Here is a 16590-nt window from a genome sequence, read left to right as displayed (position 1 = left end):
TAGGGAAACAAGTTTCATCTCTCTTCTTTTCATACTCATTCAATTTTACATAACTGGTGTGATTTCTTTTTTTCCCCAGAATTTGTTTTTCTTTTGTAGCTTTACTTGTCTGTGACTGAGTTTATATTCCACAATTTTGAAATGTTTCAGGTTGGATTACTTATGTTATTTCTTTAGAAGTTGGAGTGGTAATCCTTCCTTAATACGACTTTTTTGAATTTATATAGCAACGGCATTATGTATCCTTGGGTTGTAATCCACCAATTTCCTAACTAATAATTAGTTCTGCTTTGACTCTATGTGTGTACAATAAATGTTTTTGTGAGGGCTTCTTGTGATAGACCTTCTATTCAAGATTTTCCAAGTTCAGTACAATTAAGTTTGATCATTTATGCTGAGCATATAAGAAAAGATAAATTTTGAATTCAGACAGTTCTGTCAGTGATTTAGAAAATGACCCTGAAGTAGTCTTGTCTTTTCTTGTATGCTTTGCTTTTTACTGTTGCAAAACAAGTAGGGCTATTGCAAAACAGGTAGAGTTAAACAGTGTACTTGCAGAGAAAACTTTTTATGATGAAAGGTAGAATTTCTTGATCTTTGTTATATCTACTGCAGCACCAAACACAGTTTGAATGCAATTTTTTAATGTGCATACAAATTAATAGAAAAAGACTTGCAGTCGTCTTAGAGTTGTTACTACTTTATTGCTTGGATAAATTAGTTATTTTCTGTTTAGTAGAACGATCCAATTTCTGGAAGGAAAAAACAACACCAAAAAGTATACTGCTTGTGCTATGTTTCTCCGAGGTATTAATTGAATTAGCCATTTTCATTAACTTGAACTGTTGTGTCATTACAGTATTAATTAAGCATTTTTGTTGTGCAGGCATCATTATGCTCTGACTTCTCAAAATTACTGGTTTCTGTTTCAAATCATAGCTTGTTCAACTTGTCTTAATTTTACAAATTTGCCATCAAAAGACCTTCTGGGTACTATCCAACATAAAATAACAATGATGATTTAAAAAAAAAGGTGGACCTGGTAACTACGAACTTAAAAAGCATTCATAAATAAATCAGTAGCTTTCACTCTGGAGCAAAATGTGGAAATTCCACCCCCCAAATAATCCATGTTCAGCTTCGTGGTGGATATTGTCAGAATCATTGTCCTTCAGCCCAAAAAATAGGAATGTTTCTCAAAGCCAGTAAAATCAACTAATACTTCTTATTCTTGGCTTTACTAACTTGATGTCCTGTTGCCAAAGAATCAGTGACGCATTCACAAGCTAGTGCTTAAGCTGTTCCTTTCTCTCTTTTTATTTCATCTGGACTCTTGCATGCTAGGAATTTAAATTCTTAGAGTCTGCCTAAAGTAAGAGTTCTCCTCTAGCTAAACTTCCCTGAAATCATTTATAACATAACTTTGCAACCTGTTTGTATGTATTGTTTTCTTTTCTTCCACCTTGGCTGCAAATTCTCTCAGGTCTCCGCTGGTTCATCCGCCAAGCCATGGATGCCGCTCGACTCACAACAGCCCAATTCACACTGCTACTGGCTCACGACTTACTCAGAACTTCTCTGTGTCTGTTCCCACTCTCATCTACACTGGTACGAGACTGCTCAGACTCAAGAGCTGGGGAGAGGCAGGCCACAGGCACAGTGGTCGCAAAGTGCAGGCAGGCAGGCAGTGTAGGCAGGTACCACCCATCTTTTCTCCCTCATTTTCTCATGGAGACACACCTTCTGTTGTCAGTGAAGAACTACTGTGTGTGAAGCTGATGAAACAAAGGCAATAGTTTCTTGAAAATGCATTGGAGTCTCTTCCACAAAGCCACACTCTTCATTTCTTTTTAACATGCTTACTTCCTAAGAAAGGAAGTAAAGATAAGTTGATGGGGAACATTCACTATTTTATAGTCATTGGAGGAAATAATGTTTTTATTAGAGTTCATAATTGCTTTCCAGCATAATTCAAATATGGTATTTAGGTTTTAAAATGCTTATAGGAAGGGTATGTGGCATTTGTGGAAGAGATGGTTTGAGAGATCAGGTAAGTCAATCTGTGCGTAAGTGAATTGTTTGTCAATATAGTTGTTCCCATAAAGATTCTCCTCTTTGCTCTGTTTTTAGCTGTGGCATGCTGCTGGTGCTATAGGATAAGGAAACATATTTTTTTTTTTCCCCCTTAAAATGCATATGTGTGTATATACATAAATGTATGAATATGTATAAACACAAATATAATTTGAAATCATTTTTTCTTTATTAAACTAACTCAAAGCATTGTGTATTTGACCAGATTTTTAAGCCATAAACTGTTTTCAATTTTTTCTTTTGCATATATATAATTTTTTTTATCACATCTCATGCCTTTCATTTGGCTTAATTGTTTCATTGTAGATTACCAGCATCTATCTGTAGAATGCTGAATGGGTAAAACAGCATTTCTTTGCCTCTGGCCTCATCCCCAGTCTCGCACCTAAGGAATAGCTGCTGGCCCTGCCCCAATCCCATCCTGGTGTTTGGATCATGCTGCTGTCAGCCAGGTCCTTTGGCACAGGATTACTGAATATGTTTCCACCTTCTTCTGGCAGGATTCCCTTCAATGAAGATCCCAATCCCAATACTCATTCATCAGGACCCTCCACCCCTCTGAAAAACCAAACCTATTCCTTTTCACCTTCCAAGTCCTACAGTCGACAGTCCTCTTCTTCTGACACAGATTTGAGTTTGACACCCAAAACTGGTAAGGCGCTTCCACCCACTTTTTCTTTAATTTATGTTTCTCTTTTTATATTTTCATTCAACCCCTTTTTGCTTTTTGGCATTTAAGTTATCAAAATGATGTGGAAATTGGAGACTTCAGATAGCACACCTCAAGCTTGACAGGGTTTCTGTAGGGTGAAAATTTAAATCCTGCCTGTATTTCCACTATTTTGGATAACATTAAAATGACATTTGTAACACAACTGTATTCAAGTCAAAATAAAACATCTTGGAGCGTTAAGGGAGTCAGTCCTAAGTAACTGCCTTTTTCTTATTTCCTCCATTTCATATTACAAATCATGGGAGTACATTTCTCACCACAATGTGTTAAGGGCAGTGTTACTAAAACAGTGTAGTCTTCAAGCCTAATGTGTTGTGCTGTAAGTATATTGTATACATTTCTCTGTGATTTTTTTTTTAACTCGTTTTTGGAAACACAATACTAGAAATGTAGCAGCTGCTGTCTTTTTATTTTCCTTGGTTTATGGAAATGGCTTTACATACACAGTATACATTTTGAAAGTAACTTAAATTATATTCCAGCCATCTTCAAAGAGCATTTTTCTTTCTCCATTGGTCTATCATAATTTCTTCAACTTGTTGTTTCCTTCTTCCTCTTTTTTTTTTTGTCTATGGTTAGAATCATGTCAGTAATAATGTCAGCACAACTCAAAGAATTATTGTCTGTTTATTGTCCGTTATGTGACCAATGCCCTGAGTTTTACTACCATAGGGCAAACTATTTTGCAGAATTGTTTCTAAAAGTTTGGTTGCTTTTTAAATAGTGTTTTAAATTGTGGTATTTGAAGCTCAGAACATTCTTGTCTCCATGTACTCTAGACAATATTTAAGCATATTGAAGTACTTGATTCAGCTTTACTTGATATCAGCCCTTTTAAGAATTTTTCCAAGCAGATAAGTTAAATGTTGCATTCAAATGCAGTTATATGAAATATTATACCCAGTTTATTCCCTAGATATGTTAAAAAATGTTCTCAATTAGGAAGCTGTCTTTCTCAATACAATCTTCTCTGTACCGGTTTTAAAACAAACAAAAGCATGTGGGTTTTTTTTTTGGTCCTTTTGTGTAAATGATGACTGTTTTGTGGATAACCTATGATGGTCACTCATTTAAAGGACCTACAAATATAACTGGATGATTATTACGTAGGAGAACCACAAACTCATGTGTTTGGTTTACTGAATATTTGAAAACCTCTTTTGTTCAGATTTTCCATGGTAAGGGTTGTGTTGTATAACGGATTTAAATGTAACATAGATGGTCATCTTTATAGATGTAAATGTACTGAATTTATGAAGGTAGCAACTCACTGTGTATTTGTCAAGTTTTTAAAGCAGCAACCTTATCATTCCTGGCAATGTTATGTAGGTGGATGGGCTGGCCCTCTTGTCTTTAGTCAGTTCATTCAGAACTGAAACAGACTGTGTAATTGGTACCTCTTATTTTTAGGGATTTTTTTCAAGTATATAAAGATTTTTTTAGCTATCTTTTTTAGTATTAAAGCTAACAATGGGCATACTTTTGCTTTTTTAGCAGGGTCTGCTGTGAGAGAACAAGGGGTAATGGTTTTAAACTAAAAGAGGGTAGATTTAGACTAGACATAAGGAAAATTTTTTACAATGAGGGTGGTGAAGCACTGGAACAGGTTGCCCAGAGAGGTGGTGAAAGCCCCATCCCTCGAGGCATTCAAGGTCAGGCTGGATGGGGCTCGGAGCAACCTTATCTAGTTGGAGATGTCCCTGCTCACCGCAGGGAGGTTGGACTAGATGACCTCTAAAGGTCCCTTCCAGCCCCAATGTTTCTATGCTTGTTAGCACCGTCTCTTTAGCAGCTTTTTAACTCTGCTACTGAAACTTGTATTAAGAGGATTTGCTGGTTGCTTTCAAAAATTCTATATCTTGCTGTTACATACTAGATTCCGAATCTTATAGCTTAGAAGGACAGTATGTCTTGAGTCATTTTTTTTTTTTACCTTTTATCAAAAATTTTGTGATGCACAGAAGACACTTCCATAACCTACTAAATTCAGTATGTTGGTTTTAACAATTCACTGTATATGTTTAGACCTGTTTTCATTTCCTGAGGCTGTTACTAGGTTGGAATGTTTCAGTGTGAAAGTTGGTGATGTTAGTGTTTGGGGGAAAAAAAAAAAATGGCAAAGAAATGCAAACATCTCATGTGACACATTAAACATTATCAAATTTGAGATACTTATTACTCAGATTGGCTGATGTGAAAAATGAAATATTTTCTAATGTTTCTGCAGTACATTCCTCTGTTACTTCTCAGTCAGGTAGCTAGTGTATTCACGTGTTTGAACTGGAGACTAATGTTGAAAAAAGAGTGCAGATACCACAATTGCACAATATGAATAACTAAATAAAGGAGATTTGAAACTTGGATCTGCTTAAGCATTTAGTTTTCAGTAGCTCCAAATCAGGAGAATGTTACCTTAATGTCTTTTTTATAAATACAATTGTGATTGTGTTATCCATTCTGGTCTATATTTAGTCTAAATATGAGGGGAAATTATTCTGTGCTGAGAAAGCTTGTTTTGGTTTGAAGTTAAACTTCTGTGAATAATGATATATTTTATGCCACTGTAAACTAAAAGAACATCAGGCTGACAAAACAAGACATATTTTAATCAGGTAATACCTTTTGATGTGACATAGTATATGTTTGGAGGAAATTGAGAAGGTGGGAACTCCTTTTCTTTGTGGGAACTTAGAATTCTACAAGATTTATGACTCTAAAAATGATAAAACAAATCCATGACTTCTCTGGAAAATAACTTCTTATAACTAAATAATTAAAGTAATCAGATTAAGTGTGTGAGAAGACTGTGTTATTTAGCTTTTACTCCATAGTATCTGTTAGCAAATTTTGTACAAAATTTAAAATAAATGTTAGGTTACCATGCCTTTTAAGAAAACTAATTTCAAAATAAAGTTAATCAGGTCATGATTTTTGAGAACATGCTTCTCATTCACATTGTGGAGCTGTATTGTCATTCCATTTCTTTGTATATTGAGAAATAATTTAGCAGTTAGTGCTGGTTCATTTGGAGAAAAAAAATGCTTCATTTTGATTTCTTCCATCTGTTTCTTTAATCATCTTCTGAATCTACATCTCTTTGTCTCTATTACTTTCCTCCACAGCACCTTCCCCACAGGGACCTAGGATTTTCCTGTTTCCCAGCTCCCCTACACTCTCTTGTGATTCCCCACATCTTAAAAAGTCCTGTCTCCTCCTCTCGGGGTCTAGCCTTAACCCTCTACACTCTAGCCATGTCAGCCCAGTTGTTCTGAGGAAAAGTGTTTCTTTCACTGAAGAGCTGCTTCTGGCTGCTTCTGGTAGGATCAATCTATTATGGCCTTTTAAAAAAACTTTTAAGAAAATGTTGTTGTTAGTTGATATGGGGGCATTTAACACACAGCCTTCTATAACCCTGTGTTTTTGTTCAGTTAGCCTCTGAAAACTGCTGGCTACATGACTATTCATACCATCTCTCGTCTCTGCACCAGAAGCTTGAAACAGCTTCAGAATGGCTTATAGGATTTGAAACATACGTAATTTATGCTGCAGAACTTTCTCCTTTTCCCTTGCAAAATTTCCTTTGGTAATTGGACTAAAATAATTTACTTTTTTTTTTTTTTAAATCCCCCTCATTCCGTTCACTTTTTTGTTCCTATATTTTTGCATGGAACAAGCACTTGCTCATTAATTCATTCATAATTTATTGAAATGATGGCTATTAGGTGGCTAGCAGCTCTGCTCTTTAATCTTTCAAACAAAGCCTATACAAACTTTATTTGTACTGCCTCCTTTTCCATTTCACTGACATGCATTATTTTTATGGATTTAAATTAAATAGTTGATATTAGTGCTTTTTTTTCTGTAGAAACTATTTTGATTGATTTGTACTTTTTGAGTTTATTTCATGTCCAGTATTTATGCTATCTTTGTCTGTATTTAATATTGTATAGTCCCTGACAATGGTGTTCGGAATCAATGCCAAATAGTAAAAGCAATTTAATCTTGTTTAATGGGACTATACATGTACTAATACTTTTGTTTCCTTATCCAAGAACAGCTAAAAATATTTGTTAAAAATTATAGTATTTTAATATATAGTTACATCGTAATGATAGCCTAGTAATTTTTGAAAATGTTAGGAATGAATTAACAAACATTATTAAATCTGGTATTATTTCCAGATCTCCCAGGCTTGGGTTAAAACAAATAACTGCACTTTGATGTATATATACAATCTCATTCATGTTTATTAGATCCTTGGTCAGAAGAAAAAGGAAAGTAGCAAGGAATTGTTATGTTAAATTAGTTACAAATTCTGTAAAAGAAAATCTTGGCTTCATTCATAACTGTTTGCACTGTGGTGTTTGTATTTCATCCTGCTCCTGACACTTGTTTTTGTTCTTTAACCTGTGCTTTCCTATACAACTTAGGTGTTTGTTTTTGCTTTGTGAAGTTAGCACTGATGGTTTTAGATACAAGAAATACCAATGATAGTATGTTTTTAGGCATGAAATATTACCAAGAAAATCTGATTCACCAGCATTGTGTTTACTTTAGGAAAAACACAATCTTGGTATGTCTTTGGTTTTACTTTTGTGATTTCTAACCATAAAGCAAATAACTTACTGTCGTACATATAACCTGCATCTCAACACACTCAGTTAAGAATACAGTTCCTTGATAACAGATAATTCAATAGCAAAGATATTTGTGAATCTGATAAACTTTCTCTTCAGAAAAGCTCCTGTATTGGGGGGTAGGAGCGGGAGTAAAATACATGAAAGAAGGAAAGAACGAACTACCTTTATTGTGCAGAATTGGAGTTTGTGTCTTGTTTTCATTTACAGATAATCTGCAGGTTATGTGTGTGCAAATATAGTAACCAAATAACTGTGACAGTTTTAAATGCTAAGCTGTAGTCCTTAGTTTATTTGCATGAATCAGATGAGTGAATATTTCATTGCACAGAAATTAAAGAAAATTAAAACAATTGGTAATTTTATACAGAGTTTATTTTTCAGATCAAAGATGTGTGTTGCCTTTGCAATTCTCTTTTTGGTCCCAATCATGCATTATATTGCTACTGATGTAATTATTTGTACAGTCTCCTCCCAGTGGTTAGGAGAGGTGATTTAGTTACTCTGAAACTCTCAGCCACATCTTTATTACTTTTTTTTAAAAAAACCCTGATAACGATAGTAGAGAGAGATACTTGGCTATGAAATAACCTGGCAGAGAGGCATCATTCAACAGTGTGGAATTAATGACGACTTTGCAGCCCTTTTTGATAAGGGCTGAAAATCTGATTATGTAGAAACTTTCTGTGAAAAGCAGAGAAGGTAGATGTATATTGAAATCGTAGACAAAACTCCCAGTAGTAACAAGAAAAAAAAAATGTCGTTACATGTCGTAGGAAGGAATTGCAAGCTCAGATCTTTAAGTCTTTGTACTTTGAAGTTTTCTTTTAAATTCAGGTTGACAGCAGAAAAAGGTCTTGGATCGGGTGGTTTTGTCCAAATGCTAAAAAAACACTACTAATCATGTGAAAACCACCCCCAAACACAAATTAAACTGTGATGCTAAGTGTTTTTTTTTCTGAAAATTAAAACTATGAAGATAATGTGACTGTTTTCCATGACTGTATTCCATGACTCTTTTATATATTTTTTAAAATTAAAAATTTGATTACAAATTCTAATGTATGTTTCTTTGAATGTCATTTGTACTGATACTCTTCAGGAATGGGCAGTGGGAGTGCTGGAAAAGAAGGGGGGCCATTTAAAACTCTTTTAAGACAACAGACTCAGTCAGCTCTGGAACAAAGGGTAAGGCATTTTATACTTGCATTTCTGATCTACTCAAATTGAAAATTTAGCTTGTAGTAAGTTAAATGTTTCCTGTTACTTTCTGTTAAAAAAATATGTGTAATTTTTAGGTCTGAAAACTTACTGCAAGTGTTGAATGTTTAATGGCCTTTTATACACAACTTCTTTAAATTTTAATACATTACTAAAGCATTAAGAAAACTGGAGCAGATAACTGTAATATGCACAGCACTCAAGTGATTACAGTTGATGCTGTAAGAAACAGTTATAGCAAAAATTACTGCTGTTTAGTCTTTGTAAGTTAGTGATGCATGTGCAACATTAGTACTTTACTATCATGTATTTAGTTAAGTTTTATAGAAGCCAAATTCAGAAACTTTGGAATGGCTTTAAACAAGGTGAAAATCCCATTTATAATTGCAAAAACTTTCAGGTTTGACAAATAAGAGTTGGTGCATAATTTAGCCTTTGTTCTACTACATGAAATGGTGTGCATGTAGCCTTTATAAAATGGTATTTTAAACAGAGCTAAACCACTTCCCAAGCAATAAAAGGGCTTTATAGATGTACAGATTTTTGAAGAACTTCTATAGGACTAAAAATGCCAACTGTTATTATGCTTAATATACTGTATAATAAAAACAGTGGTTTTAATTATTTGTTTGACTTTTGGAATGAGTCCTTGCAACTTTTTATTATAGATTGTATATTACTTTTGTCAATATGTTAGTAATGAGGTGTCTTTAAGGAAGAAATGTGGATGTTTTCCTATTCAGAAATAAATTCTAGTTTATTTACAATTTCTGACTACGTGAACTACTTACATAGAACCTTATACATTTGTTGAAAACAAAATCAGCTACATCTGTGAAATATAAGTAAATAGCTACTATTTTGAATAAGTGGATGATTCTCTTCTCATTTTTTGTGTTATCCATTGCTAAGGGAGGATCGCCTCATAGGTTCTATAGAAGGCGGGTATGTTCAAAATGTTGTGTGACTCTTTGTAGCCCTTTTTTCTTGTTGAGGATTTCTAAACAATTATTTGAAATACTTTGTTTTTCTTTTTCGTGAGGTTTTGCAGATTTCTTTGTAATCTTGTTTATGCATTGTTAAGAGCATTTATCAGATCGGCATATTTTTGGTTAGTATTTTGCATGTTGATACATTTCAGTTAAAATTTTAATTTCTCTTTAAATACAAATCCATGGCTTTTTGCTTTTAATGTTTTAGTTTTGGGAAAAAAATGCTTTCAAAAGAGCATTTTCTCTGTTTACTTTTATTTTTTGCTAGTGTTTCAGACATTTAATGGCTGATCTGTTACTTCCTTAGGAAGCTTTTTAAAAACAATTAAAAATATAAATTAAGAGCACTTAATGTATTTTTAGAGCTTGAATTATTTGCACATTGTTTTGATAAGTCCTGTACGTTGTTTAGTGGAAAAAAATACTGTAAAATGGGATGGAGACATGTTGAGTGCTATTGATGATGATGTAGCAAAGCATGCGGACTATTAATTGATACAAACGATATGTTCATACCGTCTTTCTGGAAATTTCATGTTGGATATGTTTTTGCTATGGTTACCACTTACGGTTACTTTAAAGTTGAATTACTTAATTTATAATTATTATTCGTTCTAGTTATTTTATCTGTTTTAATAGTGCACACATAAATAGTGCACTCTAGTTACTTGCTGGATTGGTTAGGGTAGTGCTTATTTGGGAAAACAAAGAATAATACGTATAATACATATCTGCATGTATTAGATATATAGTATGCTTTTTTTAATCTTAATTGAGTTTATTTGGGTATATGGGGATGCTAAGGCATGTTAAAACCTTTAATTTAACTGGATGTCTCCACAGCTTTTTTTAAATCAAATGTATTTTTAATGTGTTACTTAACCCTAATTGCAAACCAGAACAGATTTTTTTTGAAGGGTAACATTACTCAATTTCTTCTGGGGAAAATACACCAGCTGTGGAAAACTCACATACATGTTATGTTGTACATTAGTATATTTTTAGCAATTCACAGGATGCCTGTTGATAGCAAGTGTTAACTATAGCACAGCTTTCTTTGTGTATATTTTTATCTATAAATTCATATGCTATATTTTAATCAGTGGGAAACTCGAGGTTATTTTACTCATAAAAAATTAGCCTGTATTTTTGAGGATTTTAAATGGCCAAATGCTGCTCTGGATGGTAATTTGTATTTCTGTTGACCTCAACTTGGCCAAATGCTGTTTATTCCTCCACGTTTGCATTCTGCAAGTGCTTGAGAGATCTTTACTGCTGCCTTTTCAAAATGGAGATCTGTTGGTCTTCATCTCTGAAGAGCACTGCTAGATAATTGTTGTGTTAGAGTGCAGTTCTCTGTGTGATTCTTTTGGCTGAAATGCTGACTTAAGCAACTTTTCTTTCCAGCAACTTCTTGTTACTATCCAGCCCATCTCCTCAGTTCAGTTGAAGAAAAATTGTAAGACTCTTTAGCCACCTTGTGAGATGGCACAATAAATGTGCTTAGAATAAAAATAATTTAACCAGGAAATTACTGGTATTTTAATGTGGACTAATTCCCTGCTTGGAGTCTGCTCCAAAAGCTCTATGAACATACCTGAGCATTTTGAGCATTTATCTGAGGGAGTGGTCCAATGATGGGAATAAGTAGATGGCTGGAAGGGAATCTGAGAACTGCTTCAGCTGGCACTAACACCAAATGATATGTGTGTGTCGCCTTGTTCCATGTACTTTTTCATTATTTTGTGTGTCTTTGTATGAAATGTAGTTGAAAAGAAGAATACTAGCAATATGTGTATGTGTATACACATTTTTAAACATTGTATTAAGTATTTATAAGGATTTTATTGTAGCGGTATCAAACTTTCCCCAAATGCCAACTGTGAAATCTCTGTATAGTTGCAAGGATTAAACAAGTGACAGTTCCTTCAGAGTCTATGCAGTCAATGACTGTGAAATGGCATAGTGAATCGGTATTGGTAAAATGATTGACCATCTTCAGTTGTAGCTTGGAAACTGTAAGATCATTGTGTCTTCTCATACACGGGAATATTCTGTGCTTGCGTCAACATGATGTAAAGATAGTCATTTGCAAATTGCAGTAGTAGAGGAGATCCGCAATACGGAAACACTTCTGGTTCTTATGGAATCTCTGTTTTCCATGCAGTAAGTATAGCTTTATAATTTTGAAGTATTACAGATTACCCCATGTAATTGAGGCTGGAATGTGTATTTGAGTAAAATAATAATAAAAAACCCCAAACCTGTAAATGATCATAAAAAAAGGAAAAAAAAAAAGCCATCATATGAAGTGATGGAATTCCATCTGTGTCTGAATGAGACATTGTCAGAATGGTTCAGTGAGTTGGTTACTCAGATTTGTCTGTGGCTGAAATTAACTGATACGACATTTTTGTGTGAAAGTATAATACAGACTTGCAAGTATCGATACATTGACTAAGATGAAATCATGTTAGTATTTTAAAGTCTTATTCCTGGTTTTTAGTCTAGAGGATCAGGCAAACTGGAAGTCTGAACACGTTGAAATTACTTGCAGTACACAGCCTTATGAAAACGAACAAAACATGAAAGTAATTTCCAAATCTCCATATAGATTAAAAAGCGTCAGATTTGCTTATGCTTTAGACCGTGGGGTTATCGTTCACTTTGTTCACTGCATACTGCTTTAGAACAATGTAAGTGTGAGTGTACATATGTATGTGTAAAGTATAAATGTAATGTAAGCTTAATGGAATTTCATATAGGTGGCATTTGCAGTAGACTTGATTTCTGTAGTTCTCGGAAAGCTAATTATTTTTAATGTCATTAACGTGGGATAACTATATTCAAGGGACAGAGCAAACATGGATGTTACATATTTAAATATAAGGCAGAATGAGTGTCATGGAATTACACAAGGACAAATATTATCAGTATACTTGTGAATCACTGAACAGTTGATATTACAAAGTCACTGTGAAAGAGGATTCTAACAAAGTGTTGTTGTACTGCATTTTTTCCATTTTCTGGCATGAAAGACATACAGAAAAGGAGTTCAGACTGTGTTGTGGTCAGAGCTTTCTTGGCTGTTCTGATAACCTACAAAGTTCTTTGTGATCTGTTAGAATCTTCTGGGGGAATCTTTTCTGTGGCCCTCTCTAGAGATGTATTGGTGCACCTGAAGACAGAGTAGTCAAGTAGGTTTGCAGAGTCCTGTGGTGAAATCTTCCTGCTTTTTGATTGCATCATAAGACACAAATGCAAGTTTTAGTGTTTTTTGGGATGTGAGTGGTTTTTTTTTTTTGCTTCTGGTTGTTGATACTGTGGTTGCCGATTTCAGAGTTTGCCTCTTAATTGTGAAAGTCTAAGCCAAATGAAAAGGCAGAAAACTTGAAGTTTGTAGGACATTAAAAAAGTTGTAAGAGTTCTAATAACAAGGGTGGTAAGAATTCTGGAGTATTAATTTTTAAATCTACATTGGGCTTTAGTTAAAGAGGACTTTTCATGCCATGTATTGCTGGAAGAACCGTGATCCTCCTTTAGTCCGCAGCATGTACACTGTTCAGGTAGAAGCTCAGTTGAACTGTACTGTTGCAAGTGCTTCAAGTATGTGAGAAAGGAATCTGTACTGTACTGTACTTTCATATAAAATTATGGTGTTTATTTTTTCCATTTAACTAATCATCATGACTATACAAACCATGATTGCATGATTTTTCTTTTTTCTTTTTTTGCCTCTATGCATTTAAAATTGCTGAACATAAATCTATTGCCTTTCCCCCATAAATGTGCTATCACATGTGTATTAGACATTCCATAGAATGTCTCTGTAGAAAATAAAATCTTCTGGTTTTGGGTTCACCTCCTTTGAGTATGACTGTTTTATTTCATCACGTGTCATGAAAAATTACTGTTATCACTTACTTTGCCTTTTGTATGAACTACCTTTTTGAGTAGTTGCTGAAACTTACTGAGTCTTCATTTTATTTATGAATTAGTAAAAACTAATTTATGCAAATGAATTGGAAGTGAATTTCCTTAGTTTAAGAGTTTACAGTTGTCTTTCAAAGACTGATGCTTTATACTAGAAGATGGATTCTTACATTTAGACGTTACAACACTAGCAGAACAGTCTGTTAGTATTTCTTAGGTATGTTTTCCTGTAGTAAGACATTCATCGTTCTTGCAAGACTACAGTTTGTTTTACCCTGTGCTTCAGCATCAAACTGCAGTCAGTTGTAACAATAAGACCTACAAAATGGAGATAAACATTCCTTTATTTTGCATCAGCTAATGAAAGTAGAATTATGTTGTTTAGCTGACACCCTAAAGGTGGACCAATAGAGGCTTTGTTAACACAAATGTGAAGTTTCGATTATTTATTAATGTTGTACTGAGATACAACTCTATGGGGGAAAAGTATTCTTACATTGTATGATACCTCTGCTTTTACTATACTATGGGTATATGAAGACATATGGTTATGTAGTGCTTAGTAAGCCTGAAGGACATGTTTGGCCTAATGTAACTGCTTTGCTTGTATTTCAGGGAAATTATAATTTCATTGCATGTTTATTGGCAATCAGCAGTGGTTGGTAAGCAGTCATTTGATGTTTGTTTTTAATTATAACAGGAATTTCCATTTTTTACCTTGACGACCTTTCCACCAGGCTTTCTTGTCCACGTTGGTGGTGTTGTCAGTGCACGGTCTGTGAAGCTCCTGGATCGCATTCACAATCCTGGTATGTTAACACAAGAACAATTTCCTTGCCCAAGTCCAGTCATAATGATCACGTCCTTCTAACCTTTGTAACTTTATAACATCTGTATTTGAATAGATACAAATCTATTCTAACAGTGTATATTGACAGCAATATTTTTCAAATAATCATTTAAGTTTGAAAAATAATAGTCATTCAGCGGGTATGTTTTTAAACTTTTCAGCAAGTTAATGAAATAGTAAAGTACTTAGAATACAGTAATTTTGCACTAAAAACTATCTTGGAATTATTGAGAGTTTAATTATTTTTTTACCACTTTTTAATATTAAAACTTGATGCAAGTTTTCCATTTGAACAAAAATAAGATTAAATACGTGATCTTAACTATAAATGTTTTCTAATTTTCAACTCCTTGAAATCCTTAAGGACTAATGACTACAGTTTAGCTCAATACACGTTTTTAACCTCTTTTGATAAAACCTTTACAGCTTTGTTTCTATTCTTAAAAATATATACTGAACAGTACTTTAAGATTTTTATGTATTATTTACATGGGAACCCCAGTACTGGAACATGCGTATTTTGCATGTCCTGATTCTGACATCAGAATTAAGTGAATTTTGACTCTGAAGACTTTGTTGTTATATTCACCGAGACAAGCCGAGGAACACTCTGTAAAAGTTGGAGTTAACAGCGCACTTAAAAATACAGACAGAGGAGAGTAAAAAAGAGCACCTGTAGTGATTTTGCATGCACTAGTCAGGAGTAACAAAACAAATTTTGTGCAAATGCTTCTCTAAAAGCAATTTTAAAAAAAATATATATTTTTCCCTTTTTTTTTTCTTCTTTCTGTGGCCCAAAGCAAGTAATTCTGCAAGCAGGTAGAATCTAAAGATTCAGTAAACTGACAACATGAAATAAAATCTGAGACTTAAATTAAGTTAAAACCCCCTACTTTAAGGGATTTTTTAAAAAAGCATATAAGTACACAATGTTGTTCTCTTTTTCCTATCTGTAAGGTTTATTTACACAGTGGAGAGAAGATTAAGAGAAACATCAAAGTGTATTTTATATGTGAGTCCTCCCTTTCTTTACCAGAAAGTTGTCTTAGGCTTCTGTATTTTCAAAAGATTTCTAATACAAGTCAGTTATGTGCAAAACTTACTGTGTGATACATTTATTTAAGACAAAATGAAAAAAAAATCAATTTTGCTCAGAAGTTTTAAAAACCAGTTTCTTTCATTATGCAGTCCATTATTTTTACCAACTGACTGAAAGCAGGATAAGACAGAAGAGAAGATAAGAGATGCCTATTTGCAGATCTAAGTGACTCTCTGCAGTGTTTTTGTAGATTGCTCCTGACAAGTGAATGTAAGATGCATGATACTTTGAACTCAGTATATTGCAAAACAATGGAAACAAAAGGGGGAATGAAGGCATGTGGCTATGGGAGGGAAGGTAAAGAAGTAGGAAAAAAAATTTCTGATACAGTGATAATCATACTAAACATTTGAGTCAAATAAGTCTGTAAAATATTAAAGGAAACATAAACTGGTGAATGAACACCAAAATGTAGAAGAGGAAAGAACATTTGAAGGTGAATTGAGAACTTATCGATAAGACAGTAATTGCTATATACTGTACACTTTGATCACGCCTAGTGCTAGATTGCTATAGCATGCTCCTTTTTTCCCTTTCTATTTCAGCCTCTTATTAACTCTGCTGTCTGTGTCTTTCCAGTTCCTGTGGAGTGGTGTTGTCAATTGTGTTCTTGTTGGTAGTTTTTTTTCACTATTCTGCTCCTATAACTGATCTACTAATTTGCTGTTTTGAACTCAGCCTTTGTCGGAATTATGGGTAACACAAGATCATACAAACTGCTAGACTGGAATAGTTTCAATTCAGGTATTTTACTAGTCATTCAGTACTACATATGCTGACAGAAATTATGGCAGCTCAGTGAAGTTCTTAAAAACTCTATAGGATATTTAGGTTAATGGTTCAAATTTAAATTTGTTTAATTATCAAATGCCTAAATGTCTTGTTTTACTGTTGTTAAAGGCTTTCTTTAAAATTGCAAACCATTGTATAAAATAGTATTGCTAAGAATAATTTAATATCAATCTGGAAAGCCGTTCAGATGATTATTTTGTAGTAGCTTTAAGCTCAGTGTCCGTGAAGCAAGTAATTTA

General features: G+C 33.8%; 1 protein-coding gene across 1 annotated transcript in view; it reads left to right on the top strand.

The window, feature by feature from the left end:
- The window catches only part of C2CD5 (C2 calcium-dependent domain containing 5), a gene marked incomplete at its 5' end in the record, with an annotated part of 63098 nt that overhangs the window by 7027 nt on the left and 39481 nt on the right, over window positions 1-16590 (top strand). The window contains 4 exons of the mRNA XM_009697169.1: window positions 1484-1608; window positions 8567-8652; window positions 9598-9630; window positions 14311-14419. Coding sequence (XP_009695471.1) covers window positions 1484-1608; window positions 8567-8652; window positions 9598-9630; window positions 14311-14419 — 353 coding nt within the window. The remainder of the gene's footprint in view (window positions 1-1483; window positions 1609-8566; window positions 8653-9597; window positions 9631-14310; window positions 14420-16590) is intronic.

Source organism: Cariama cristata, unplaced genomic scaffold (genome assembly GCF_000690535.1).
Source record: "Cariama cristata isolate BGI_N322 unplaced genomic scaffold, ASM69053v1 scaffold33353, whole genome shotgun sequence".
Lineage (NCBI taxonomy): Eukaryota > Metazoa > Chordata > Aves > Cariamiformes > Cariamidae > Cariama > Cariama cristata.
The sequence above is the reverse complement of the archived record's forward strand: the minus strand, read 5'-3'. Positions and strand labels throughout refer to the sequence as shown.